The 26,426-nt window shown below is 52.1% G+C and overlaps 2 protein-coding genes across 6 annotated transcripts; both read left to right on the forward strand.

Annotated features, from left to right (window-relative positions):
• Positions 1–419: 419 nt before the first annotated feature.
• ZDHHC4 (zDHHC palmitoyltransferase 4) lies at positions 420–11,609 on the forward strand. 5 transcript variants are annotated; one of them, XM_084763190.1, is made up of 8 exons: positions 420–529; positions 1,102–1,259; positions 3,474–3,598; positions 4,799–4,872; positions 5,819–5,997; positions 7,855–7,980; positions 9,209–9,489; positions 11,273–11,609. In XM_084763190.1, the coding sequence occupies exons 2-8, from the start codon at positions 1,217–1,219 to the stop codon at positions 11,561–11,563; spliced, it is 1,119 nt and encodes a 372-aa protein (XP_084619316.1). In that variant the 5' UTR covers positions 420–529; positions 1,102–1,216; the 3' UTR covers positions 11,564–11,609. The 5 variants fall into 5 exon arrangements, with proteins under 5 accessions (XP_084619316.1, XP_084619318.1, XP_084619317.1 ...); XM_084763192.1 differs by having other exon boundaries at positions 421–529; positions 9,245–9,489; XM_084763191.1 differs by lacking the exon at positions 420–529 and adding an exon at positions 530–603.
• Positions 11,610–12,417: 808 nt separating this feature from the next.
• Positions 12,418–25,368, forward strand: INTS15 (integrator complex subunit 15). The gene is made up of 6 exons (XM_084763189.1): positions 12,418–13,166; positions 13,649–13,870; positions 14,574–14,739; positions 18,321–18,845; positions 19,675–19,714; positions 24,598–25,368. Exons 1-6 carry the CDS (start codon positions 12,975–12,977, stop codon positions 24,797–24,799), a joined length of 1,347 nt encoding a protein of 448 aa, XP_084619315.1. The 5' UTR covers positions 12,418–12,974; the 3' UTR covers positions 24,800–25,368.
• Positions 25,369–26,426: the final 1,058 nt, after the last annotated feature.

Here is a 26,426-nt window from a genome sequence, read left to right on the forward strand (position 1 = left end):
CACTATGCCTAGCTGAGATCTTAGTTCTAGAAAGAAAAACTGAAGCGAAACAAACAAAAAGGCTTTTCTGCCCAGGCTCATACAAGAAATCCGAGTTAAACACAGCGGGTCAAACAAACAAACCCACCCACAGGAACCAAAGAAAGCCCATGGAAATGGAACTGGGTTTTGGGGAAATGAAAGGAGTCGGCAGGAAGGGGATTAGAGTAGTCGGGAAATGACCTAAGGAAAATTGCAAGTACCAATAAAAGTTATTAGAAAGTAAGAGAGAGGGAGGAGAGGAAGAGAAAGACAGACATAAGTTAAAAGAGGGAGAGAAAGGAAAAGAAAATAGAATCAGAGCCAACGAAGTAGGAGAAACAAATAAAACACAATTTACTGGCCGTGCGACAATCTCCAGCCTCCCGCAACTAGTTCCGTCGGAAGTAGTCCTTTTCGCGGGCACTGATGACGCCATGGACGCGCCGGAAGTCTTGGGCAGCGCTCAGCTGGGGCCAAGTGGGAGCGGCTGACAGTTAGCAGGGCTGGGGTAAGGCATCTTCGGAAGGCCCCGTGACACCCGTGCTGGGCTGCGGCCGTCGGGACCCCATGTTGAGCCTCCAGGTTATGTAGAAGACCTCCGTCCTCCCCGAGTCCCCTGCACCCCGGTTCCTGTACCCTCCTCCCCTCCACCAGTCGGCAGTCCGCCTAGTTCTCATTCCGGACTCCGGAGGCAGTTACGTTCTCCTAACCTGCTACAGAACCCCTCTTATCTCCTGTGAGCCTGATACATCCCAGATCTGATTAGGGAATGGGCTCCATTCACCGCTACCCTGCCCTGATTCCATCACATTCGGAAAGTGTTCACCAAGGGAAAACTACCCAGGACGTCATGGGGGCAGCTTCGCCCTGTGTCTGGGCTGCGGTGTGGGCGCCTCACAGATAGTCTAGTGACAGTGACAGCTATAGGGATAGCAGATCCAAAACTCTTGGATTTTAAGTTTTCTTCCCAGTTCAGCGGTGGTGCGGTGCCCTCTACATCCACGTGCCTTTCCCCAATGCACTCCGCCGCCGCCGCTTACTTAATACCGTGTTAAGTGTTGCACTTGACTGTCTCCGCAGCCAGTTCCAGCCTCCTGGAACAGCCATGTCGCCAGCTTTGTGTGTGCCAGATGCACAGCGCCGCCCAAGCAGAGTTGCTATCTGAATTCTCCATGGATGTGGCAAGGAGCAATGCATGCTAGGGGTGCCGCTGGAACAGTGTCGATCAAGAGAAATATGTAGGCGGAAGACCTGTTACCTCGTGAGAATGGCCTTTTTTTTTTGTTTCCTCTTTTGTTAATAGTTTCTGAGTTGGAATTCTGACCCAGAATTCTGCTTGGTAAAGCTAATGCCACCATTTCCAGTTCTCTCTCTCTGTCTGTCTGTCTGTCTGTTTGTCTCTCTCTCTCTCCCTCCCTCCCTCCCTCTGTTTTTGTTTTTGTTTTTTCAAGACAGGGTTTCTCTGTGTAGCTCTGGCTGTCCTGGAACTCACTCTGTAGACCAGGCTGGCCTTGAACTCACAGAGATCCACCTGCCTCTACCTCCCAGGTGCTAGGACTAAAGGTGTGCACCACCACTGCCCAGCCCATTTCCAGTTTCTCTCAGGGTGATCCATGACATTGTAACCACTTACCTGTTTACTGTGCCTGATTCTGGGTGTGGGACATTGACTACCTTTAGGAGTTGCTCATTTTGATGAGGTCAGCAAGTTCTTTGGGGGACTTTACCAGTATCTATGTGAATATTTAAGAAAGTAAAAGTGTTTGTTGCTGGGTATTTTGGTACACCTCTGCAATCCTAAATCCTGAAAAGCTGAGGCAGGAGGATTCTGAGTTCCAGGATAGCCTCAGCTACATAGTGAGCCCCTGTCTCAAAAACCAAGGAGTTGGGAGATGGCTCTGTTATGCCTGTAATCCTGAGAACTCAAACTTGATGACCAGACCTTAAGTTAAAGGGGGGGGGGGAAGCCAAGGAGCTAGGAGATAGCTCAGTGTGTAAGAGTGATTACTGTGCAAGCATGAAGTCCCGAGTGTGGCTCCCTGGCACCAACATAAAAAAAACGGTGAGCTCCAAGTTTAACAAGAGTCCCTAAACCCCAAGGCAGTGGTTTTCAGCCTCCCTAATGCTCTGGCCCTTTAATACAGTTCCTTGTGTTGTGGTTATCACCAGCCATAAACTTATTTTGTTGCTACTTCATAACTGTAATTTTGCTACTCTTATGAGTCATGATGTAAATATCTATGTTTCTGGATGGTCTTAGGTGACCCACGAGGAAGGGTCCTTTGACACTCCTCAGGGGTTGTGACCCATAGGTTGAGAACTGTGTCCTAAGGGTGTATGATGGACGACACACACACAACACACACAGGGACACACCCCCACCCACACATATAGTGGTATGGCAGTACAGGTCAGTAATCCCAGCAGAGAGAGGAGGCTGGGAGGCGGGGGTGGTGGCTCAGGAATAGATCCCCTGCCCAGCACACATGAAGCCCTAGGTCCAATTCTCAATACTGACTGGGGTGGGGGTAGAAAGGAAACCACTGTCTTGAGGTTCCCTTGACCAATAGTTTGGGATGGAGGGCTAGCTTAGTGAGTGATGTCCTTTGCAGATGTGAAAACCAGAGTTCAAACCCCCAGAACATATGTAGAAGCCTGACGTAGCAGAATGCGCCTGTGTAACTGCAGCTTCCCCACTGTGAAATGGGAGAATCCTCAGAAACACACGGCCAGCTAGCCTGGTGTACAGCACAGAGAACAAAGAAACTGGAACAATCTGGAAGTGGAGGCTTAACACTGGAGGTTGTCTTCTGACTGCCGCATACATGCTATGGCATTTATCCACCCACACTCAGACAAACACACACACTTTTAATCCCAGCACTTAGGATGCAGAGGCAGGTGGATCTCTGTTGAAGCCAGTTTGGTCTACACAGTGAGACCCTGTCTCCTCAAACAACAGCAAAAATAAAAACCAAGCCTCACGAACTAGAGAGATGTCTCAGTGGGTAAGGGTACCTGCTGCTAAGCCTGACAGACCTGGGTTTAATGCCCAGGACTTCCATGGTGGAGGGAGGGAAAACTCCCAAAAGTTGTCTTTGGCACCCACACTGTGGCACCCACATACACACTCACAGAAAAATAAATAAAATGTAACCTAAACTAAAGTGGAGCACAACTGAGGAAGACACCGTGTATCAAGCTCATGTAAGCATGCCCATGCACACCTGTACACACACACGCACACGCAGATATGTACACACAACTCAGACAAACTAATGAAAGAAAGGGATTTGTTGTCCCTAACGCAGACCACAGCATTCATCTTGAGGCTGGCCTAATGCTCACCCATCTGGGTGTGACTCTCAATGCAGGCGTGAACCCAGGGCTGGGGATACAGGCTGAGGAAAGCCCTTTAGCAGTAGTGACTCAGGCTGTGTCTTCCTTTGCAGCCTTCAGCATGGACTTCCTGGTTCTCTTCTTGCTCTACTTGGCCTTCTTATTGATCGGTGCTGTCATGATCTGCATCTTCACAAAAAACCAGCGTTTGAAGGGCCTGGTCCTGGGAGGAGCACAGGTAGCAGCCAGCCTTGGATACTGCTGAAGTTTGCATACTGTACTAGGTGCTAGTCTGAAAGGCGCACTGGACCAGGTGTTGTAAGGCTTGCCTTTAAAACCAGCACTTGAGAGGCTGAGGTAGGACTGAGAATTCAAGGCCAGGTGAGGTAACATAGCAAGCCCCTGTGTCCAAACAAACAAAAAGAAACCTTGCTATTTATTCTTTGAGATGGGCTGATTTTCCAGGTTGGCTTTTTAAACAATGCGTAATGTCCGCAGTTGGGTGTGGGTGTGAATTGTGTTTGCCTAGACGCGCTGGCAGCAGGTGGGGCATGGAACCGGGGTAGAGGGTGGGGGCGGGGGAGCACATAAACAGAAAGTTGAGCCGGGCATCTTCATCTGACATCCTGCCGTCCGTCTTCCTTTGGGGATCAAAGCAGAGTGGGGGCAAGTAGCCAGGAAGAGACTGACGTGGGAGGAGCCTGGGGATCTGGAAGTGGGTCTTGAACATGGAGGAGATAGAAGCCAGGGTAAGGAAAAGGCAGCTTTCATACCAGCCTCTGCCCACTCCTTTTTCTCCAGTCTCTGCAGTCAAGATAGAAAGGAGAAGTTGTCTACACCCCTAAATCCTAGCACTTAGGAAGTAGAGGCAGGAGGATGGTGAATTCCAGGCTAGCTCAGGTTTTACAATGAGACTGTTTCAGAAACAGAGGGAAGCTGAGGGGATGGCTGAGTGGTTAGTGTGCTCACCATGCAACCATAAGGACTGGACTCCAGATCTCCAGATGCATTAAGCTCTGGCTGGGAGGGCGGCCTGCCTGTAATTGCAGTCCTTGGGGGGGAATGCCAAGAGATCTGCAGGGCAGCCTGCCTGCCTAGATTAGCCAAAGGGGCGAGCTCTGGGTTCAACTGAGAGACCCTGTGCCAAGGTGAAGAACTGTCAGGAAAGACATGCAGCACCAACCTCTGACCACATGCATGTGCACACATGTGTGGACACAAACACACTATACACACAGGCACCACCAAAAAGTGAACAGGTTGGCCTGAAAGCAAGGGTGGTAGAAGCAAGTCCTCTTTACTCTCTTGGATTGTCACTCTGCCGTATGAAGGAACAGTGGCTAGAGTCACCAGCACTGCCAGCTGCATGTGGAAAGTCTCGCTTGTGTGGCAGTGAGGGGCGTGAGAGCTGAGGCTGGCCCTTCTCCTGTGGTTTCAGGTGTGCTCCTGTGTAATCCCGCAGTGCCTTCAGAGGGCCGCACAGAGGCTGCTTCATCAGCTCTTCTACACACGGTACTTGTGGCGGGCATCTGCATGGTTAACTGTTGCACCCTCACGCTTCTGGAAGCGTCTTGTGGTCTCCAGCACAGGACACCGGAGCTGTTGAGGGTGCTGGCTTTGGGATCGTTTACCCCTTGTCTCTGGGCCTTTCGGACAGCCACTCTTCTCTTTTTCATGTATTGATTGCGGTGCTGGGGATTGAACCAGGGGTGTTGTGCTTGTCTGGCAAGCTCCCTACCTTAACCACTGAACCATATCCCCAGGCCAACATGGCCATTTTTGCTTTGTTGAAACAGAGTCTCATTCTAAAGTCCAGGCTGGCTTGGAACTGACTACATAGACCAGACTGGCCACAAGCTCACGACAGCCCTCTAGCCTCAGCCTCCCAGGGTTAGGACACTAGTCACGAGCCACTGTGCCTACTGCTTTCAAGTAAAGATGCTTAAAAAGTAGGAAAGTATTCTTAAATCTAAATACACGCAACATGTGCCTCTGATTATTTTCTAAAAATGTTTATTGTATGTATATGTATTATAGTCCTGCTAGTACTATTACTGTAGGTCCAGTAGTACTAGTATTGTAGGCTCACTACTACTACTATAGATAGGGTCTCGCTACATAGCTCTGTCTAACCTAGAACTTTGTATGTAAAACTCATAAGGATCTGTCTGCCTTTGCCTCCTGAATTCTGGCATTTAAGGTGTGCACCACCACGCCCAGCTTATAAAACAGAGCATCACTATGTAGCCCTGGCTATCCTGGTACTTCCTGTGTGGCCTGGGCTGCCTCAAACTCAGGTCTGGCTCAGCCCTGGAGTGCTGGGGTTACAGGCAGGTGCTGCCACTTTGGGCCCTTACTTAACTCTCACAGGAGGTGGTTGGCCTGGGTCTTGTTCCTTGGATTGGTGTGATTTCTTCCTGGAGTGGCCCACGCGTGAACCCCGTGTGCTTCCTTCCAGCAACCCCGCCTTCGTTGCCTTGCACCTGCTCTTGCAAGGCCTGGTTTATGCTGAGTACACCTGGGAGATACTTGGCTACTGCCAGGAGCTGGGGTTCTCTCTGCCCGCCCTTCTCCTGCCCTACGTGCTGCTGAGCGCGAACCTGGTCTTCTTCACCATGACTTGTTCTGCCAATCCTGGTAAGTCAGGGGTCAGGCTAGTCCCAGCCCTTGCCTTGTGAGGATGTGTCACAGTCAGGGAGCGGTCCTCTAGAAGATTCCCTCGGTTACACTTTCACTAGCTTTCAGTTTTGAGTGTTTTCTGATTTTAGTTCTGGTCTTTGATCCATCAATTATTTAACACTTTGTAATATACACACTAGTGTGAGCTCTTCTAATGCACACGGTTTATTCTGAGGCAGGACTTTGCTCTGTGTCTCAGGCCAACCTTGAACCTGTGAGCTTCTTACTTCAAAAATGCTGGGATCACGGACATGTCCCACCATACTGGCTTCAAGACATTTCTTAGTTTTTGAAACATTCATTCAATTGCATATGTCCAAATAGAGCTGTGGTCAGTATGACATAGCTTCCTTTTTATTTTTTTCTGTGTGCCTTTAAATGTGCCTTGTGTGTGTGTGTGTGTGTGTGTGTGTGTGTGTGTGTGTGTGTGATGTTCATATACATGTGGAGGCCATAGGATAGCATTGGGTGTCATTCCTCAGGTGCTGTCCACCCCTCACCTTTTTTCCTTCTCATTGGTCTACAAGTTGTCAAGTAGGCTAGGCCCGGGCTTTCCCTGTCTCTGCCTCCATAGTGCTGGATTGCAAGGTTGCATCACTGTGCCTACTTTGTTTGTTTGTCTGTTTCTGAGACAGGTTTCTCACTGTAGCCCTGGCTGCCCTGGGACTGGATCTATAGGCCAGGCTGGCCTTGAACTTGCAGAGATCCGCCTACCTCTGCCTCCCAAGTGCTGGGAGTCAAGGCATGCGCCACCACGCCTGGCTAGGAGTGATGCTAATGTTCCAGCATCACCTGTGCTGATGGCTACACAGCCACGGAGCTGAGCATGCTTTAAGCTGCCTAGCATCTATAATCTCCCCAGCATTTGGGAGGCTGGGGCAGAAGGATTGCTTCAAGTTCAAGGCCAGCCTGTGCTACAGTGGGACAGTGTCTTAAGAAACCAAATGAAACGCCAGTGAGATGGCTCAGAGGGTAAAAGAGCCTGTTGTACAAGCCAATGCTGGCAACAGAACCTAATCCCTAAAACCAACGTACAGGTAGAGGGGGGGCTCTGACCCCACACAATTGTTCCCTGGCCTTCACATGTGCTGTAGACACATGATACACTCAAACACATGACACTAAGTAAATAAGATGAATAAGTGAATTGGATTCCTGAGTTATCCCTCAGTAAGGCAGTTACTCAAAGTGAGCCACGGCTGGGTGGTTGCTGTGTTGCTGAAGTGCTCGCTTCGCAAGCATAAACACCCTAGTTCAATCTCCAGAACATATAAAGAAGCAGGGAGCTGGGCGCAGTGGTTCTAACCTGTACTCCCAGGACTGGGAGGCAGAGACAGGAGGAGCCCTGGAGCTTTTTAACTAGCCGGTGTGTCCTAATTGCTGAGCTCCGTGTGATGAGAATCTGCCTCAAAATAAAAGTTGGCTAACAACATTGGAGGTTGACCTCCAACTTCCACACACATGTACACCTGCAAGGTGTGCCCACACGTGCATCCCATGGACCACCACAGAAAAGAAAGTGCACTTCTTTTTTTTTTTTTTTTTTTTTTTTTTGTCTTTTGAGACAGGGTTTCTCTGTGTAGCCTTGGCTGTCCTGGACTCGCTCTGTAGACCAGGCTGGCCTCGAACTCACAGTGATCCGCCTGCCTCTGCCTCCCGAGTGCTGGGATTAAAGGCGTGCGCCACCACGCCCGGCTGAAAGTGCACTTCTTAAGACATTAGACACAGTGGTTTTAGCTGCATTGTGCTGTTTGGGTGGGGCGGGCCTGGCCAACCCCATATCTTGGAGCTGACATCCATCCCTTCTTTCCTTAGGTACTATCACTAAAGCCAATGAGTCATCGCTCCTGCAAGTCTATGAATTCGATGACGTGATGTTTCCAAAGAACTCAAGGTGCTCCACTTGTGACCTGAGAAAGCCAGCCCGGTCTAAGCACTGCCGTAAGTGTGGCCCTCGGGGCCCTGCAGCCCTCCCTGACACACACGGTCTGGCCACAGGGGATGCTGCCACAGCAAATACACCACGCTCCACATTGGCATTCTGCAAGGTTCCCAACATCTGAACCCAGTTCTAAAACATTTTCCTTCACCCAGCCACACTGGTGTGGCAGTAGGCTGAAAATGGGGTTCAGAGGTTGTAGAATGCACACCCAGCAAGTGCCTCCCCAACTCCAGGGAAAAAGGAAACAGACAAAGACTCTGTCCACATTGAACTCAAATGTTTTGTATAAGGGGGCTGGAGAGATGGCTCAGAGGCTAAGAGCACCATCTGCTCTTCCAAAGGTCCCAAGTTCAAGTCCCAGCAAGCACATGATGGCTCACAACCATCTGTAATGAGATCTGGTACCTTCTTGTGGTAGGCAGCCACGCATGAAGACAGAATACTGTATGATTAATAAATAAATATTTTTTGTTGTTTATGGGTTTTTTTGTTTTTGTTTGTTTTTGGTTTTTCCAGACAGGGTTTCTCTGTGTAGCCTTGGCTGTCCTGGACTCACTTTGTAGACCAGGCTGGCCTCGAACTCACAGAGATCTGCCTACTTCTGCCTTCTAAGTGCTGGGATTAAAGGTATGCACCACCATGCCCAGCATAAATAAATATTTTTAAAAGGACTTTTGCATAAGTCTGTTTATGTCCAGAATCTAATTTTTCAGATTTTTCTTGTCACCACTTGGTGCTCGGTCTTCAGTTCTTTTTTTTTTTTTTTTAAATGTGTGTTCGCGTGTGTGTGAGTAGATGTGTGTCCGCGTGTGTGTGAGTAGATGTGTGTTCGCGTGTGTGTGAGTAGATGTGTGGTGTGTGCATGTAGAGACTAGAAGGTTGGCCTCAGGTGTCGTCTTCACCTTATGTGTTGATGCGTGGCCTCTTAACCTGAACTAGAGCTCACCGAGTCATTCGGCCAGACCAGGTAGCCAGCCTGCTCAGGGAATCCTGTGGTCTTCTGCCTGCTGAGATTCCAGGGAGGTTGCCAAACCTGACTGCCTGGCCTCTGTCCGTGCTAGGGCTCTGAACCCCAGTCACGCTCGCTCCCATAGCAAGCACTCTTCTCGCAGCCTCAAGCACTGCAGCTCGAAAAGCTTGGTGATAACAGCTGCCCTGCCCCCAAACTGTCAGCGGGCAGTCTGTAAGAATCTCAGGAAGCATGCCTGTTTTTATCATCTCATCAAGGACAAACCCGGCCGTACCACGCTCCTCTCTCTGCAGGGGTGTGTGACCGCTGTGTGCACCGTTTCGATCATCACTGCGTCTGGGTGAACAACTGCATCGGGGCCTGGAACACCAGGTACTTCCTCATCTACCTCTTGACACTGACTGCGTCGGCCGCCACCATAGCCTGTGTGAGTGCTGCCTTTCTGGTCCGCCTAGTGGCAGTTTCGGATCTGTACCAGGAAACTTACATTGATGACCTTGGGCGTTTGCAGTCTGTGGACACAGTCTTTCTTATTCAGGTAATTTTGCATTGGGTCCCAGGAAAACATGAAGCTACTCTTTTATTCTTTAAAAACATAAATATATAATTTTTATTAATTATTTGAGAATTTCATACATGCATACAGTGTATTTTGCCCTCCCAATTTTATGTCCTCCTTTTCTCTTTCTTTCTTACTTTTTTTAAACCCATGAAGTCCAGATTGTGCTGCCCATATACTCATAGGTGTGGGGTCGTGCATGCATCATGGTCGGCCTTCCAGGAGCCACACCCTTTAAGAGAACTGACTGACCCGCCCCCAAGAGCCTTTAACCATCTGCAGCTCCTTAGTAAGCAGAGGGGGCTTTGCTCCTCCCTGCTCTGCGCTGGAATGCTGCCTGGCTTGATCTTGTGCAGCCAGTATACCTGCTATGAACTCTGGCCCTGTCATGTCCAGAAGACACTATTTAACTCCTCCCTGTCCTCTGGCTCTTAGAGTCTTTCTGACCCCCACATCCTAGATTGTCCCTGGGTCTTGGTGTGTGTGTGAGAGAGAGACAGAGACAGACAGAGACACAGAGATCTAATGTTCTGTCGTGTTTATGGCTGCGCATGCATGGATGCTGCACTTTGACCAGCTGTCTGCATTAGCCGCTGTACACTGTGCAAAGACTTTTCTCTGATGAAGTCTGAGGTCTGCACTAGCCTATGGGGAGAGAGATAAGACTTTAGAGGGCAGTTTGCTATTATGGTCTAGTTAGCAAAATAATAGTACTGGGTTCATCCCTGGGGCTGTTGAGCCCTTGGGTTCTTGGTCCTCCTCCTCCATCATCATCATCATCACCATCATCATCATCATCATCACCACCACCACCATCATCATCATCACCACCATCATCACCACCACATCATCATCATCATCATCATCATCATCATCATCATCATCATATCCCTGACTTGCGGGTCTGGAACTTGATATGTAGATCAGGCTGGTCTTGAACTCATAGTGATCTGCCTTTATCTCCCTAGAGAGTTCTGAGATTAAAAATATGTGCCATTACACCTAGCTAACATATGGGATTTTAAAATTAAGATAACTTATCTATTGTGTCAGGGTCTCATGTCTGTCAGTCTGGCGTGAATTTTTGATCCTCTTGCTTCCCGTCCAGGGTGCTGGGAAAGCTAGTGTGTACCAATACGCCTGCTGGATGCAAAACTGGGGATCAAAGTCAGGGCTTTGTGTAGTAACGCTTCTGAAAGTGTGGTTTCTTTAAAAAACACAAAATAAGCCAGGTGTGGTGGGACTTGCCTATAATCCCAGCACTCAGGCAGGGAAATCTGTGAGTTCGAGGCCAGCCTGGTCTACAAAGTGAGTCCAGGACAGCCAGGGCTACAAGAGAAACCCTGTCTTGAAAAACCAAAACCAAAACAAACAAACAACAACAACAAAAAATGCTGTCTCACTCATCCTGCAGGAAGCTCTTGTACACACAAGGATTATGCCTATCTGTGTTGAATGTGACTCATATCTATGGTAATAGGTCAGATTTTAGGCAACTGATCTCTGTGTGTGCTTGCACATGTACATGTGTGTGGATGAGACAGACAGACGGAGGCACAGAAAGAGACATAGAGAGTTTTGAACCCAGGAACTCATGAATGCTAGGACATCGCTGCACCTCTGAGCTGTATGTACCACCTGGTGGGTCAGATTTGATGCAGGCAGTGAACTGAGCGGTGGCTGTGTGCCATGGCACAGGGTCAGGGCTGGTGACACAGGCATCACTGTCTGTTTGCTAACACTCAAGTTTTTCTGCCCCCAGTACCTGTTCCTGACCTTTCCGCGGATCATCTTCCTGCTGGGCTTTGTCATGGTACTGAGCCTGCTCCTGATTGGCTACCTGTGCTTCGCGCTGTACTTGGCTGCCACCAACCAGACCACAAATGAGTGGTGTAGAGGTGACTGGGCCTGGTGCCAGCACTGCCCTCTGACGGCCTGGCCCCGATCCGCTGAGCCCCACGCCTACCAGAACATTCACTCCCATGGGATTTGGAGCAACCTTCGAGAGATCTTTGTACCTGCCACCCCCAGTTCTGAGAAAAAGGAGAAATAGAATGGGAGGGTTGCTGCCGTTTGGATACAGCATGCATCTATTTGTACACATGGCTCCTTATTTTCCAAGCGCGGTGTGCGTTGGGTTCTGCTGTGTGAGTGTGAGCGGGCTTCTGATGGGGAAACAGGGAAACAAGGCTTGTGAGTTCCAGTATCCCCAGTGTCTCGGCGGATCCCCTGCCTGCTTCTTTTCTTCTAGAACCCATAACTTCTGAGTGCTAGTGTCAGGAGGGTCAAGGCTGGCCCAAGGCTCTGGCTGACAGGAAGACCTTTGTCTCTGACATGGCGCACCCTTGGGCTCCTGAACAAGGACCATACAGACTTGTCCCCTGATACACAAAAGGGTCTGGGTAGCTCCACGTCTCATGGTTGTGCCCAGGTGCACTCTGTCCCTATTCGGCTCTCTCCCAGGGGCTCTTTACTGTGACTAAATCCTCACCGAGGCCTACCTTTGGCAGCCGTAGGCCTCTTACGAATCGTTGTGCTTGTGGGCCACACTCAAGACTTTTCTGCTCTGTTTAAAAATCTCCAGCCTTTGCTGGGTGGCGGCGGTGCAGCACAGGGGTGTGAAGAGGCAGGCAGATCTCTGACTTCGAGGCCAGCCTGGTCTACATAGTGAGTTCCAGGATAGCCTGTGCTACACTGAGAAACCCTGTCTCAAAAAACCAAACCAAACCCCTAATCTTCAGTGCCAATCAGTGTGAAGTATAAATGATTGCCTATAGACTGCATAAAAATCCTGGAGTGGGAGTTGCGGGTATTGTAGGGTGGGAGGGTTTTCGGGAGCGGGAAGCTTGTGGGCTGGACACAGTCCTCCAGGGCTAAGTTAGAGCACAGCAGTTAAAGAGGGGCCAGGACTCAGTAGAGAAGTTGGAAATAGGGACCCTGGAACAGAAGGTGGGAACAGGGCGTCGGGGAAGAGGGGGTGCCTACCAGCATCATCTGTCCTAGAAGCCCCTCCTGGGGGACTACGAACATGTCCTGGTTGGTGGGGAGCACGAAAAGGCTTCATAGAGCATGCAGGTTCAGGATACTTCTGAGAAACACTTGCCAAGACAGCGGGGCGGGGCCTCGTGCCCTCGTGCTCGCCCGTGAGGACCTCACCGCCAGGGGGCGCCCAGGAGAGCGCGCGGCCGCGGCCTGAGGTTGGCCCCTGCGGGCCGCCGTCGCCACCTCGGCATTCCGCCGCCGGTTCGGCAGAGCGGCATCGGCTCCCGCGGGTCTGGGCGGCGCCGCAGTCGGACCCAGGGCGCCCGCTGGCCCGTGGCGGTGGCGGCGACAACGATGGTCCCCTGAGCGGGTCGGCGCCTGGTAGCGGCGGGCGGGCGGGTGCCGCGGCCGTGCCCGCGTCGGGGCCCAGGCTGGTCGCGCCTCTTTGTCTCCAGGCGGAAGTGGGACGCGGCGGCCGCACCATGAGCGACATCCGCCACTCGCTGCTGCGGCGCGACGCGCTGAGCGCCGCCAAGGAGGTGCTGTACCACCTGGACATCTACTTCAGCAGCCAGCTGCAGAGCGCGCCGCTGCCCATCGTGGACAAGGGCCCCGTGGAACTGCTGGAGGAGTTCGTGTTCCAGGTGCCCAAGGAGCGCGGCGCACAGCCCAAGGTGCCTACCCCGACCGTACCCTAGCCCGGTCCAGCGGCGTTGCTCAGCCGCGTGTGACAGTCGCCGGTCAATGATCCAGGCGGTGACTTTGGGAACTGGCTACTCAACATCACCGGAGTCTCAAAACTGAGCCCCTCTGGGATGTTGCTTATAATTAGATGCACAGCTTTTTCCTGGGGTTAAGCCCCCCAGGCTTAGGCTTCACAAAGGTGAAAACGTACACCGTGGGAAAAAGAACAGATTTGGGCGGGGGGTGGGTAGTGTTTGGTTGGATTTTTAAGACACTGTCTCCCTATGTCCTGGGTAGCTCAGGCCAGCCTGGAACCCAAGATCCTCTAGCCGCCGTCTTTTGAGTGCTGGGGTTTCAGGCTTCCACTCCCGGAACCGAACCGTTGACAGTAGGGAGCTAAGGGGCAGGCAGGTGCAGGCCCTGGTCTCTCACAGCTTTCTCCCGGGCTTGTTTTTTTTGTTTTTTTATACAGAGACTGAATTCGCTCCAGGAGCTCCAGCTTCTCGAAATCATGTGCAGTTATTTCCAGGAGCAAAGCAAGGACTCTGTGCGGCAGATCATTTTCTCATCCCTTTTCAGCCCCCAAGGCAACAAAGCTGACGACAGCCGGATGAGCTTGTTGGGAAAGCTGGTTTCCATGGCTGTGGCTGTGTGTAGGATCCCCGTGTTGGAATGTGCGGCCTCCTGGCTCCAGGTACAGCTTTCCACATGGCTTTACTTTCAGAGCCTCCTTAGACCGGATAATGAGAGTTTGGATGTGACAGGATGTCTGAATGGGTCTTTTACACACGTGTGATGTCATTGATCATTGTTGTCTGGGTGCTACAACCAGTCCCCTTTTGTTTGTTTGTTTGTTTTGAGACAGGGTTTCTCTGTGTAGCCCTGGCTGTCCTGGACTCACTTTGTAGACCAGGCTGGCCTTGAACTCACAGCGACCCGCCTGCCTCTGCCTCCCGAGTGCTGGGATTAAAGGCGTGTGCCACCACGCCCGGCTTCACCATGCCCAGCTTTAACAAACATTTGCATCAAACTCTTCAGCACCTCACGGTGAGAGTAATGGCTAGTTTTGACATATGGCGTCTTACAGAAGTTGTCACTTCCTCTGTAGTTAATCTTACCGAAATCACCTCTCCACGAAGCCCGGCAGAAGGTTTATGTAAAAATTCCACCTTCGCAGGCATGGTGATCCTTGTTGCGAGGACTCACCTCTGTCCTCTAGCGAGGGAGCAGCGTGGGGAGCGGGCAGCGAGCGGGGCCGGCCCAGTGGAGCTCTGATCACGTATGTGGGTGGGAGGTTGACTGGTTCCATGGGCTTTAGATGACGAGACCCAGCTCTGTGAGCCGATCAGCTGCCATCCCAGGGTCCCTCGGTGACTTGGATTGTGGCTTCTTTGCAGCGGACGCCCGTGGTCTACTGTGTGAGGCTTGCCAGGGTCATTGTGGATGACTACTGCTGTTTGGTGCCGGGCTCTGTGCAGACGCTAAAGCAGATCTTCAGTGCCAGTCCCCGTTTCTGCTGCCAATTCATAACGTCCGTGACTGCACTCTACGACCTGTCGTCAGGTAAGCGTCAAGCAGTCAAGCAGGTTGTTTCTGTCAGAGCAGCCTCAGGAGAATGCCAGCCTCCTATTTATCTTCGTGTGGTGCTGTGTGCATGCTGGGCAAGCAGCTACATCCCATGCACCAGTGACTACATTGACTTTTGGTGCATGCGCGCACATGCAAGTATGTGTGTACGTACATACGTACGTATGTACACATTGCATTGTGTGTCACATGTGTGCAGTGCCCACATAGGCCAGAAGAGGAAGTCTGATCCTTTGGCGCCTGAGATACAAATTGTCCCAAGGTGGGAACTGAACTCAGGTCCTGGAAGAGCAGTGAGTGTTCTTAGCCACTCTGCAGACCCTTGCGCTGACTTTTTTTTTTTAAAGATTTATTTTATTATTATGTATACAGTGTTGTCTGCTTGTTTACCTGCATGCCAGAAGAGGACACCAGGTTACACTGTAGATGGTTGTGAGCCACCATGTGGTTGCTGGGATTGAACTCAGGACCTTTGGAAGAACAGGCAATGCTCTTAACCACTGAGCCATCTCTCCAGCCCTGACTGTTTTTTTCTAACTATGAAGTGTGCACCTTTATTGTGGGCCTAAGCCATTTGCTAAAAGGGACTTTGTTTAGTTTCTTCCAAAGTGCTGGGTCTGATGGTGGAATGAGAGCGTAAGAAGCCAGCGCCTGGGGCTGAGAGGTAGATCCTTTTCCACAGACATATGACCTGCTTGCCCCCAAGATTCCTTTCTAAATATGTGCATGTTAGGGATGGGTATGTACAGGTAAGTGTGGGTGCCCAAGAAGGCCAGAAGAGGGTGTCAGGTCCCTTGAAGCTGAAGTCATAGGCCGTTGTCAGCTGCCCAGTATGGGAGCCGGGAACCAAACCTGGAAGAGCGGCAAGTGCTCACTCGATTGCTCTCTTTCTTATTTATTTATTTATTTATTTATTTATTTATTTATTGTTTCTCCCTCCTCTCCATCCTACTCCCCTCTTTCTCTACCCTCTCCCTCCTTGCTCTCCTTCCTCTTCTCATTTTCTTCTCCTGTGTGTGTGTGTGTGTGTGTGTGTAGGTTTTGCTGTGTGTATGCCTGTGTACCACAAGCATGCCTAGTACCCGTGGAGGCCAGAAGAGGGTGTTGGCTGCCCTAGGACAGTAATTACAGACACTCCTGAGCCTCATGTGGGTGCTGGGATGCTGAACCCAGGCCTTCTGGAAGGATAGCCAGGAAACAGGGGCCGTAGATGGCACAGACGCGGAAGGACTTCTGCAGAAAGCCCTGCTTATCGACCCTGCTCCTGGGAGCCTGCCAGTGATGGAGGAAATGGGCAGCAGCAACGCCCAGGCTGTGAGGCCCGGCCCACCCCCAAACCCCCTCCCCAGCCCGGGTAGCCAGTCAGTGTCTTCTGCTGCCCCTGCAGCGCTGCATGGCCTCGGCTCACTGTCCTACTGTAATGGAAAGGTGGAGCATGATTTTCTGTGGAGTGGAGCTCTGGGCCTGCTTTCTGCTCAGGGTTCAGCTTCTTCTCTCTACCTTTGCTGCCCGAGGCTTGTCAAGTAGTGTCTTGTCCTGATCTGGTAGGTAAGCCAGCAGATTGAGAGTCTTCAGGAAGTTTTCGGAAATCTTCCTATCTACTGTTCCATTTCAGCCCCTCGGTTAGATTTGTGTCTCCCTTTACTTCTTAACTTTGTTGTTGTTGTTTTCGAGACAGGGTTTCTCTGTGTAGCCCTGACTGTCCTGGACTCACTTTGTAGAGCTGGCCTCGAACTCACAGCGATCTGCCTGCCTCTGCCTCCCGAGTGCTGGGATTAAAGGCATTGCAACCACGCCCTGGCCACTTCTTGCCTTTTTTATTGCATTTAAATTTTGTTGCCCTCAGGGGAGAAGGAGGCTCAGCAGTTAAGCACTTGCTGCTTTTACAGAGGACCTAGGTTGAGTCGCATGCATGCTGTGCACATACATACGTACCCGCCGGCAAAACAGGCTCAAGAGCGCAGGTCTCCTCTGGCAATGGAGAATTCAGTCACTAAGCAAGCACACGCCATGTGCATGCCCAGGGCACGGATGCACACCTTCACCTTCAGGACCACAGCATGTTCCTGTTCCTCCACTGAGGCCTGAGCATGTGTCAGAAATGTAGGTGGCTTTACTCAGATAGAAAGCCCTCAGGGAACCGAGAGGCAGAGGCGGGATTGCCGCAGGGAGGTGGTAGACCACAGCTGCTGGCCACTGCCGGAGGGGGTGCGTTTACCAGAGTAGGACAGTCTCAGAGAGGAGGAAAGGCCAGAACCCATATTCCAGTTGAGGGAGCAGGTGACTTGCTTCCCAGGCCCTTCTCTGACGTGCTTTGCTGTCCCGGGAGCTGAGACTGCGTACCCTCAGAGAGGAGGCTGGGCCACCACCAGCCTGAGCTCATACCACACTGATCCCAAATTGGGCGGTATATCCTGGAGATATAAAAGCCAGGCTGCCAGGGTCACACCATGTGGTTTTAGCTTTAGTTTTTTGTTTTGTTTTGTTTTTGAGACCGTTTCTCCATGTAACAGCTCTGGCTGTCCTGGAACTCACTCTAGACCAGGCTGGCCTTGAGCTCACGGAGATCCCCCTGCTTCTGCCTCCTGAGTGTTGGATTAAAGGTGTGCACCACCACGCTGGGTTCCCTGTGTCTAAGGAGTTCTAGGAACAGGCCTCGGCAGCACCTTGCCTCTGTTTTCTTGGGGACCAGTCTGGGGTGGTGTGTGGACGAAGTACGTTGGTCTGTATAAAGTAGGGCCGGAGTTAGTGCCACCTTCTGCCCTGGTCAGAGCTGTTCAGGAGTGAAGCTGGCACCTAGCTAAGGGTTCCAGCTTTGGGGCTGAGATGGCATTGGCTGCTGATGGATGGCTGACCGGCCTCCAGGTCACTCTCTGAAGGACACTGGAGCTGTCACTGTGCTGTGGAGGGGGCCCTGGATATAGGGAAGAAACCTACACTCAGAGAAGGGGTGACCTACGCCAGTAGTTTTGAGCTAGGGCCGGTGAGGTGGCTGGTTGTTTAAAACAGCAGTTCTCAACCTGAGGGTTTGCAGTCCCTTTGGTAAGCTTGTCTTCAAAAATACTGACATTATAGTTCATAACAGCAGTAAAATTACAGTTCTAAAATGAAAATTTTTTATGGTTGGGGGTCATCGTGACATGAGAAATTGTATTGTTATTAAAGGGTCGCAGCGTTAGACTGGCCTAGAAGCCCGTGTCCCATCCTGAGAACCTGTCCAGTCCCTAGGACCCATGGAGAGGTGGGAAGAGAAGGGGCTCCTGCAGGCTGTCCTCTGACCTCCACTTACGCCCCATGGCTCAGGGGCACCCATACGTCACCACAAAGTACGTGTGTGTATTGGGGGTGAGAGTGATGGAGTTCAAGGCAATGGGTAACTTAAGTAAGGCCATGGGGTCCTGGACCCTAGGGACAGGACATTGGTCCATGGAGCAGGTGTCAGAAAGGAGAGAGACGATGGGTGACGTGGGCAGTAAACTCAGGGACTGGTCACCCATTGTCCACTCTGCTCCTGTCCCCAAGGCCAGAGCTGCTCCTCACAGACGATCTCTTTGTAGATGACCTCATCCCACCTTTGGACTTGCTTGAAGTGATTGTCAGCTGGATTTTTGAGGACCCGAGGTTGATTCTCATCACGTTTTTAAATACTCCCATCGCCGCCAACCTGCCCATAGGGTTCTTAGAGCTCACGCCCCTCATTGGGCTGATCCGCTGGTGCGTGAAGGCCCCTCTGGCTTACAAAAGGAAGAAGCCTTGCCTGACCAACGGCCACGTCGGTCACAAGGTTGCCAAGGACTCGGGCACGGGCACGGACAGAGACTCACACCTGCTGTACTCGAAGCTCCACCTGAGCGTCCTGCAGGTCCTTATGACGCTCCAGCTGCACCTGACCGAGAAGAACCTGTACGGGCGCCTGGGGCTCATCCTCTTCGACCACATGGTCCCGCTTGTGGAGGAGATCAACAGACTAGCAGACGAACTGAACCCCCTCAACGCCTCTCAGGAGATCGAGCTTTCACTGGACCGCTTGGCCCAGGCCCTGCAGGTGGCCATGGCATCGGGAGCCCTGCTGTGCACGAGAGGTGGGTGCTGAGCCCGGTACCCCATGGTGTAGGCAGAAAGGACAGGGGAGCCTAGGCAGATACCACGTTTGCTTCTTTTAGGACCTGCTCTCCTCCCCCTGACTACAAGGAGGTTTGTGAGAAGTCCTAGAATGTCCCCCAAGTCACCCTCATGAGATGCTGCCATGTTTAGACAAGACATCTTGGCACAGGGCAGCTAGAGTATACAGAACTTTTCCTCAGGAGGACTAAGTTTTCTGGCTGCGTGCCTGCGTGCATGTGTGCGTGCATGTATGAGGTGGATCTTGCTTTGTAGCCCAGGCTAGCGTGAAACAAATCCCACGTTTTTCTGTCTCTGCCCTCATGCTAGGATCATGGGGGTGAACCACCATGCCTGGCTATGTTTGTTGTCTGGTTTCCGCATTTGAGGGGCAGGCGGGCAGTACTAGAGATTGAGCTAGGGCCCTGTGCGTGCTGGGCGAGCACTCTCTCACTGAGCTACAGCGCCAGCCCTGTGTTTGCTAGCGGACTATTGCCTCTGGCCCCATGTAAGGGTTGCCAGTGAGGAGGTCCCCATTTTTCCCTGGGTATGATTGCTCAGTGAGAGCCTTTACTTCTGGCTCTTTCCCAGAAACCCAACAAATTTTCAGCAGGGCTACCCCCTTTCCAAGTGGCTTCTTCCATTTCGGGTTTGTTTTTTTAAGGTAAAAACTTCCATACAGGTGAACTCAGTTTCTAAGGAGAGCAGGGGCTCGCTCCAGCAGGCCGTGCTGCTGTCTGTGGCCAGTGTCTTGTTAAGACCCTGAGCACCCAGGTCTCCCGTTCTAATCTCCTGTCTCCTTGATTTCAGATGACCTGAGGACCTTGTGCTCCCGGCTACCCCATAACAAGTAGGTGGCAAGGCTGGGCCAGGTGGGGGTGGTGGGAGGCCGCGCAGGGCAGACCCCTTGGTCCTGGGAAGGCTGATCTTCAGGGCTAGATGGATCCTGGGAAGAGCGCAGGCTCAGAATGACCCTCGTGCTAGAGTGGGAGAGACCACAGCACACTCCTAGTGTCACTTAAAGCTGCTAAGTATGCTGCTGTTAGAGCAGTGGGTGGCCATGGTGTCCTGTGGGAGCTGCTGTCCCTGTCAGAACCTGGGCATTTCACTTCTGTGGCCCTCCTCAGAAGTGAAGCCCAAATCTGTATGCGCTATGTGGTGACCTCATGAGCCAGGTGTGCGGATCTTCCCGGTGCATGGCTTCCCTCAGCAGGGAGCTGGCTTCTGAGAGATTTGCGGGGGCATTTGGGCTGTGTGTTTGTGTGTGTGTGTGTGTCTGTGTCTGAGCCTCAGTTTCCCTCTGCAGTGGCAGTGAAGATGAGGTGAAGTGCTGTTTGAAAATCTCATCTCCACAGCCCGATGGGTCCCTCCACAATCAGTCGTCCTATGGGAAGTAAAGAGCACTGTCCTACAGGTTCTGTAGTCACATGACCCGACTCCTGCTTGGGTCCCCTGCCTCTTCCCATGTTCCCAGCAGGGGCTCTGTGAGGCCTGAGCTGAGTGCAGACAGAACACCCTCAGCTGGTGCGTGGTCATGGTGTCTGGTGGGAGCCGCTGTCCCTGTCAGAACCTGAGCATTGCACTTCTGTGACTCTGTCCCTAGAAGTGAAGCGAGAAGGTCTGTCCATTCAGTTCACAGGGAGTACAGCAGCCTTCCATCCCGGCACAGGGGACTAGTGAGTAACCCTCGTACCTTAGAAGAGAGGGCTGCATTGCTGCAAGTAGCAACTGCGGCTGGGAGATGGCTCAGCTGGCAAAAGCCCTCGATGCATAAGGAGGGGTCTGAACCCAGAACCTTAGGACCCACGTTAAAAAGTTCTATAGCCAGAGGGGAGGTGGAGACGGACATTCCCTCACAGTTTGCGTGCCAGCTAGCCTAGAGCACAGTGGGAACAGTAGAGACCCCGGCTCAAGCCGGGTGGAAGATGAGAGCTGCCACCTGAGGTTGTCCTCTGACCTCCATATGTTTGCCATGGCACACATGTGCCCACATCCACATACATGAGCGTGCATGGTCATGCTTCACCTGTAACTATGTATCATCCATGCCCACACATATAGTAATAGTGACCACTGAGTAAGGTGGTTTTTTGAATTCAAGGCAGGCCTGTGAGCGGGGGCGGGGGCGGGGGCAGGCTTGCAGCAGTGGTGACACGTGGGTAGGATTGGTCTTTCCTCACTTGTCACTTGGTCCCAGGGCTCCTGCTGCCAGGCAGCATGGATAAGGAGCTAAACAGCTTCGCTGAGCTGGGTGGTTATGACACTCAGCGCCGGGTCCCTGCCTCTGCCAAAGGTCAGCCGAGTGCTGCTTCACGGCAGGTTGAGGGAGGGTGTCTGGGCTGTGGTGGGGCCCTGTCATTCAGTCCTGTACTCTTGAATTCTCGTGAGGGAGTGGGCTGAGCGTGGGAGAGGCTCTAAGGGACACACAGGCCAGGCCACCTGCCAGGCTGGAGCGCTCCCTGGGGCCCACCGCTCCTTTGCTTCTGGCTTCTGAATCTCACTTGGAGTTGTGCGAGTTCTCGCAGCTGGTCTGTGTTGACTAGAGACTTCTGAAATACTCAGGCTCTGCAGGGTGTCTCAGCTTGGTCTCTGCAATGCTCTCTAGGCTTAGTAACTTTTTTTTCCCCTCGAGACAGGGTTTCTCTGTGTAGCCTTGGCTGTCCTGGACTCCCTTTGTAGACCAGCAGGCCTTGAACTCACAGCAATCCATCTGCCTCTACCTCCCGAGTGCTGGGATTAAAGGTGGGCACGACCCAGCCGCCCGAAGTTGTTTTAACAAGAAAAAATATGATGTCACTAAAAGACCTTAGAGAGGCTGAAGAGATGGCTCAGTGGTTAGGAGCACTTGTTTGCTCTCACAGAGGATCTGATTTGAGTTTCTAGCACTCACATGCAGTACACAACCATCTGGAACACCGTCTTCAAGGCTCTGACCCCAAGCCCTCTTCTGGCCCCCCTTGCACTGAACGCATGTGGTGCACAGACATCCATTCAGGCAAAATATCCATGCACATAAGCTAAAGTAAATCTGTGTGACTTTTTGTTGTTTGCTTTTTTGAAAAGATCTTTTTTTGTTGCTTAGGGTTTGTTGTTGTTGTTGTTGTTGTTGTTGTTTTGTTGTTTTTTGAGACAGGGTTTCTCTGTGTAGCCTTAGCTGTCCTGGACTCACTTTGTAGACCAGGCTGGCCTCGAACTCACAGCAGTCCACCTGCCTCTGCCTCCCGAGTGCTGGGATTAAAGGTGTGTGCCACCACGCCTGGCTTTTGAAAAGGTCTTAGTGGAACTTTGGCCCCTGTCTCCATGCCACAGTGCTCTGACCCAGGTCTCCTGTGGTTGTGGCTCCCCTCTGCCACAGGAGGGTCTGTGATAGTCCCACCTCTACTTTGGGGAAGCTCAAGGCTGTCTGAAGAGCAGTAGGGCCCACTTGGGGACAGACTGTCACTGGGTATTGCTGTGTGTTAAAGTAGCTTTTATTTGTCTGACTTACTTGTCAAGTTTTAACTGCCTCAGAGTTAGGTCTGCTCATGTAGCTTCTAGCCTCCGTACAATCTAACCTAGGCCTAGAATATTCCAGCCTCTGAGACCTACTGCTGACTAAGCCTCACCCTTTCTAGTTCTTTCTGAACTCTGGCTGGCTGGTTCAACTCAGCTGTTCTGGCTCAAACTCCTCTCCAAGCTGACTGATTCAATCTGGCTTCTCTCAGCTTCTGACTGAATTGCTCTGCTTGGCCTCAAACTAACTCTAGCAATCTGTTCTAATCTTCTGGCTCCTTCTCATTCTCTGGCTTATTCTGTCTTCAGCTGAGTCGAGTTTGTTCTCTCTGCAACACTCTTCCGGTAAAAGCTGCCTCTGAATTCCCCGAACTGAATAGCCATGAACCCTGCTCCACTGCACTGTCTCTTACCTCACTGACTCAACTGAACTCCTGAACAGCACTGAGCGGAACACAGAGACCGCATGCCTCTGTCTCCTGAGGGCTGGGATTAAAAGCATGTACCACCATGCCTGGACTAAGCTTTTCTTTATCTGAAACTTGCTCTATACCAGGCTGGCCTTGAACTCAGAGATCTGCTTGCCTCTGTCTCCTGGGATTAAAATCCTGGTATTCCAGCCAGAGTAGCCGTGAACTGAAATTCCTCTACAGCCCTGTCATGTGGACAGCCTGCAGGGAGGTGCAGCATGGTGGAACTAGAGGCCAAGGGGGTGAGGGCCGGAGTTGGAACTGGGTTTGGTGATGAGAGACCAGTGTGGACTCCAGGTACACGGCCAGGCTGAGCTCAGTGAGTCTGGAGAGGAGTGAGCAGAGAGCTTGTGTCCTCAGCTTGGAGAGCCAGGCTGAGTAGCAGCCTGAGCTAGGGAAGGTGGGTGTGCCAGGCTTTCCAGCAGGGAGGTGCTAATCACACTGACAGCTGGGAAGGAGCTAGGCCCTCAAAGCAGAACTGAACTCTGAGGAGAATTCCAGAAGGTGGGGGCTGTAGAAAGGGAAGGAAGAAGAGGTATTGGTGAAGCTCACAGTAGAGCCTCAAGTCCTGAGTGGGGAGGGTGTGGTTCTGGCATAGCAGGGACTTGGGGCTGGGGTGTGGACTCCTCAATTTACCAGGGGCTAAGAGTCACTGGACTCTGGATCCCAGGGTCATTTGAAAAGCCACCATTGTGGGGCTGATGTATAGAATGCAGTCAAAAACGCAAAAAAGAATTGGGTGGCGGTGTTGCTGTCCTGAGACAGTGCTGTGTGTGGGTGTTGGCCCAGGCTGTCAGGGAAGCCACCTAGTCAGGGCTGCTGCTGCTGCCATGAAAAACTGTGCATGACCAAAGCAACCCGGAGAGGAAAGGGTGTATTTGACTTAACTTCCTCAGCACTCTAGCCTGGTCTACAAAGTGAGTCCAGGCCAGCCAAGGCTACACACAGAGACCCTGTCGTGAAAAACAAAACAAAACAACAACAAAAAGCTGGGCGGTGGTGGCGCACGCCTTTAATCTCAGCACTTGGGAGGCAGAGGCAGGCAGATCGCTGTGAGTTCAAGGCCAGCCTGGTCTACAAAAGGAGTCCAGGATAGTCAAGGCTACCCAGAGAAACCCTGTCTCAAAAAACAAAACGACAACTTCCACAGCACTGTTCATCAGTAAAGGAAGTCAGCCAGGAACTCAAGCAGAGCAGGATCAGAGCTGATGCAGGAGCACGGAGAGGGAGGGGTGCTGCTCACTCACGGCCTTGCTCCTCACGGCTTGCTCAGCCTGCTTTCTTATAGAACGCAGGACCACCAACCCAGGGGTTGCGCTACCCTCGGTGGTGGCTTGTGTCAAGTTGACATAAAACTAGCCAGCACAGAGGCCAACCCCGCGAGCTGAGAGTTCTGAGCGCTGAGAGGAATGGCTGCCGCATGGAGAGTTTGCCATGGTCTGTGGTTCCGAGTGTAAACCCCCTCCACCCGTCCTTGGTGGGCTTGTAGCTTTATTCCTGCAGGTCCTTCTCTCAGCCCTGGCCTAGGGCCTGCCAGCCCATCACTGCCTTTCCTTTCCCCGTCTCCTGTGCTCCACGTTCACCAGCCAGGAGCCCCTGGCCCATGAGGTGCACGAAACACCAAGCACACAGGGACTGAGCAGCTTCTGCAGTGTCGGGGGGGACAGGCATGTGCCATCGGGCTTGTACCATTTGGGAGGACAGGCCAGAGGCCCGAGTGGCAGCCCCGGGCTTGAGGCCTCCGTCCTAATCTCTCTCCTTGTATCTGCAGCCTCCTCCAGCTGGTGATCTCGGGCCCAGTGCAGCAGTCGCCACACACCGCTCTCCCCCCTGGGTTCTACCCGCACATCCACACCCCACCGCTCGCCTATGGGGCTGTGCCAGCTCACCCAGCTGCCCACCCGGCCCTGCCTACGCACCCAGGGCACACCTTCATCTCAGGTGTGACCTTTCCATTCAGGCCCATCCGCTAGGCCGGCCCTCCCCAGCTGCCGAGCGGCTGTGTGCCTTGCACCTGGGCCAAGGAAGCCTTCGGAAAGAGGGGTGCTGGCCCCCATGGACAAAGATCCCTGGGAGGCAGCAGGTGGCCCCTCCAGCTGGCAGAACCGTCTTGGTACTGATGTCCCAAGTTGCGGTTCGCCGGGTGCCTCCTGCCTGGTGTGTCAAATGTCCAGATTGGATGGAGGAAAGAGTGCGCTCAGCCCTCTGCAGGGAGCGCTGTGGGTCCCACAGCGACAGTGTCACTCACGCACAGACACTCAGTCCGCTACCAGGGAATGTTGGCGGGTAAGCCGCCCCTCGGGTCCATCTGCCCTGCCTCAGGAATGTGACAAGTCTCTGCCACCAACACAGGTTTTCTGCAGCTCCATGAGCTCAGAGTGCGGAGGGCGAGACCCACACTTGTACACAGCACTGGGCACTGCTCAGGGACATCTGTTGGGATTCCCCATCACCTTGGAAAGGATCTTCTGTGTTTTATTGGGGGGAGGGTATCTCTAAATTTTCCTTTCATGTGTTCAAAATAAATGTTTTCTAAACAGTTTTATAGGCATTGTGGAATTTTCATTTTCTGGTGCTGAGATTCAAACCCAAGATGCTACATGTGCTACATGTACGTACTTACAACGTGTTTTTTCAATGACCTACATCACCAGCCCTATAGAACATACATATTTAGTTAACTAATTTTTCTTTGTTTGTTTTGTTTTTTGAGACAGATTTCTCTGTATACCCTTGGCTGTCCTGGACTCACTTTGTAGACCAGGCTGGCCTTGAACTCCCTCAGTGCTGAGATTACAGGCGTGTGCCACTGCATCTGGCTAATAATTAATTTTTAAGAATTTGATGTGTATGGATGGTGTGTGCATATATGTCTGTGCACCATGCATGTGCAGTGCCTTGGAGGCCCGATGGTTGTGAGCCTCCATGTGGGTGCTGGGAATTGAACCCAGGTCCTTCCTTCATCACTCTCCACTTACCCTAGAGTCGTGGCCTCAACCTGAACCCGTGGCTTGCTGTTTGATTATATTTTATTATTTGTGTGTGTGTGCACATGCACACATGCATGCTACCATGCACATGTGCAGGTCACCTTGGGGAGTCAAACTCAGGTCATCACCATTGGCTGCGAGCTCCTTCGCTTGCTATTTCAAGCTTCAGCGACCCTGTCACCACCCCACACAGCACTGAGGTCCTAGGTGCACATGTGTTCAAGCTGAGCCCGTCACATGGGTTCTGGCAATCCGGCTCAGGTCCTTGTGCCTTTGCAGCGAGCATCCAGCTGACCCATTCCCTAGCTCCTAGCTACTTTTGACCAAAACTTGAGGGTCAGCGTTTCCACCAGGAGCCGGGGTCTGGGGCTCCGCTGGTACTCGGAGGATGCTCAGACTGCGTCCGTCCTGTGATGGTAATGGTGGAGTGGTCCTCGGGGTCCCCCAGCACAATGCTGGAAGGGATAGGCTGGCATTCTCACTAGTTGAGGAAGGGGTGCTCGTGCGCCTGTGCCTATTAGAGATGACAGATGTCAAGAACAGCCAGCAAATCATGAGAGCCCGGGAGCAAGTTGTGGAGAAGAAATGAAGAAAAGTTATCCCAAAGACA

Source organism: Acomys minous (assembly GCF_964271855.1).
Source record: "Acomys minous genome assembly, chromosome: 16".
Taxonomy (NCBI): Eukaryota; Metazoa; Chordata; class Mammalia; order Rodentia; family Muridae; genus Acomys; species Acomys minous.

What these genes read in the sequence shown, in the direction of transcription:
- ZDHHC4 (XM_084763190.1), top strand. Translation starts at nt 1,217, where the DNA reads ATGCTAGGGGTGCCGCTGGAACAGTGTCGATCAAGAGAAATAT. An exon ending in GTGTCGATCAAGAGAAATAT is followed by an intron (nt 1,260 to 3,473) that starts GTAGGCGGAAGA and finishes CTTCCTTTGCAG; the next exon opens with CCTTCAGCATGGACTTCCTG. An exon ending in GACTTGTTCTGCCAATCCTG is followed by an intron (nt 5,998 to 7,854) that starts GTAAGTCAGGGG and finishes TTCTTTCCTTAG; the next exon opens with GTACTATCACTAAAGCCAAT.
- INTS15 (XM_084763189.1), top strand. Translation starts at nt 12,975, where the DNA reads ATGAGCGACATCCGCCACTCGCTGCTGCGGCGCGACGCGCTGAGCGCC. An exon ending in ACTCTACGACCTGTCGTCAG is followed by an intron (nt 14,740 to 18,320) that starts GTAAGCGTCAAG and finishes ATCTCTTTGTAG; the next exon opens with ATGACCTCATCCCACCTTTG. An exon ending in AGCCCTGCTGTGCACGAGAG is followed by an intron (nt 18,846 to 19,674) that starts GTGGGTGCTGAG and finishes CCTTGATTTCAG; the next exon opens with ATGACCTGAGGACCTTGTGC.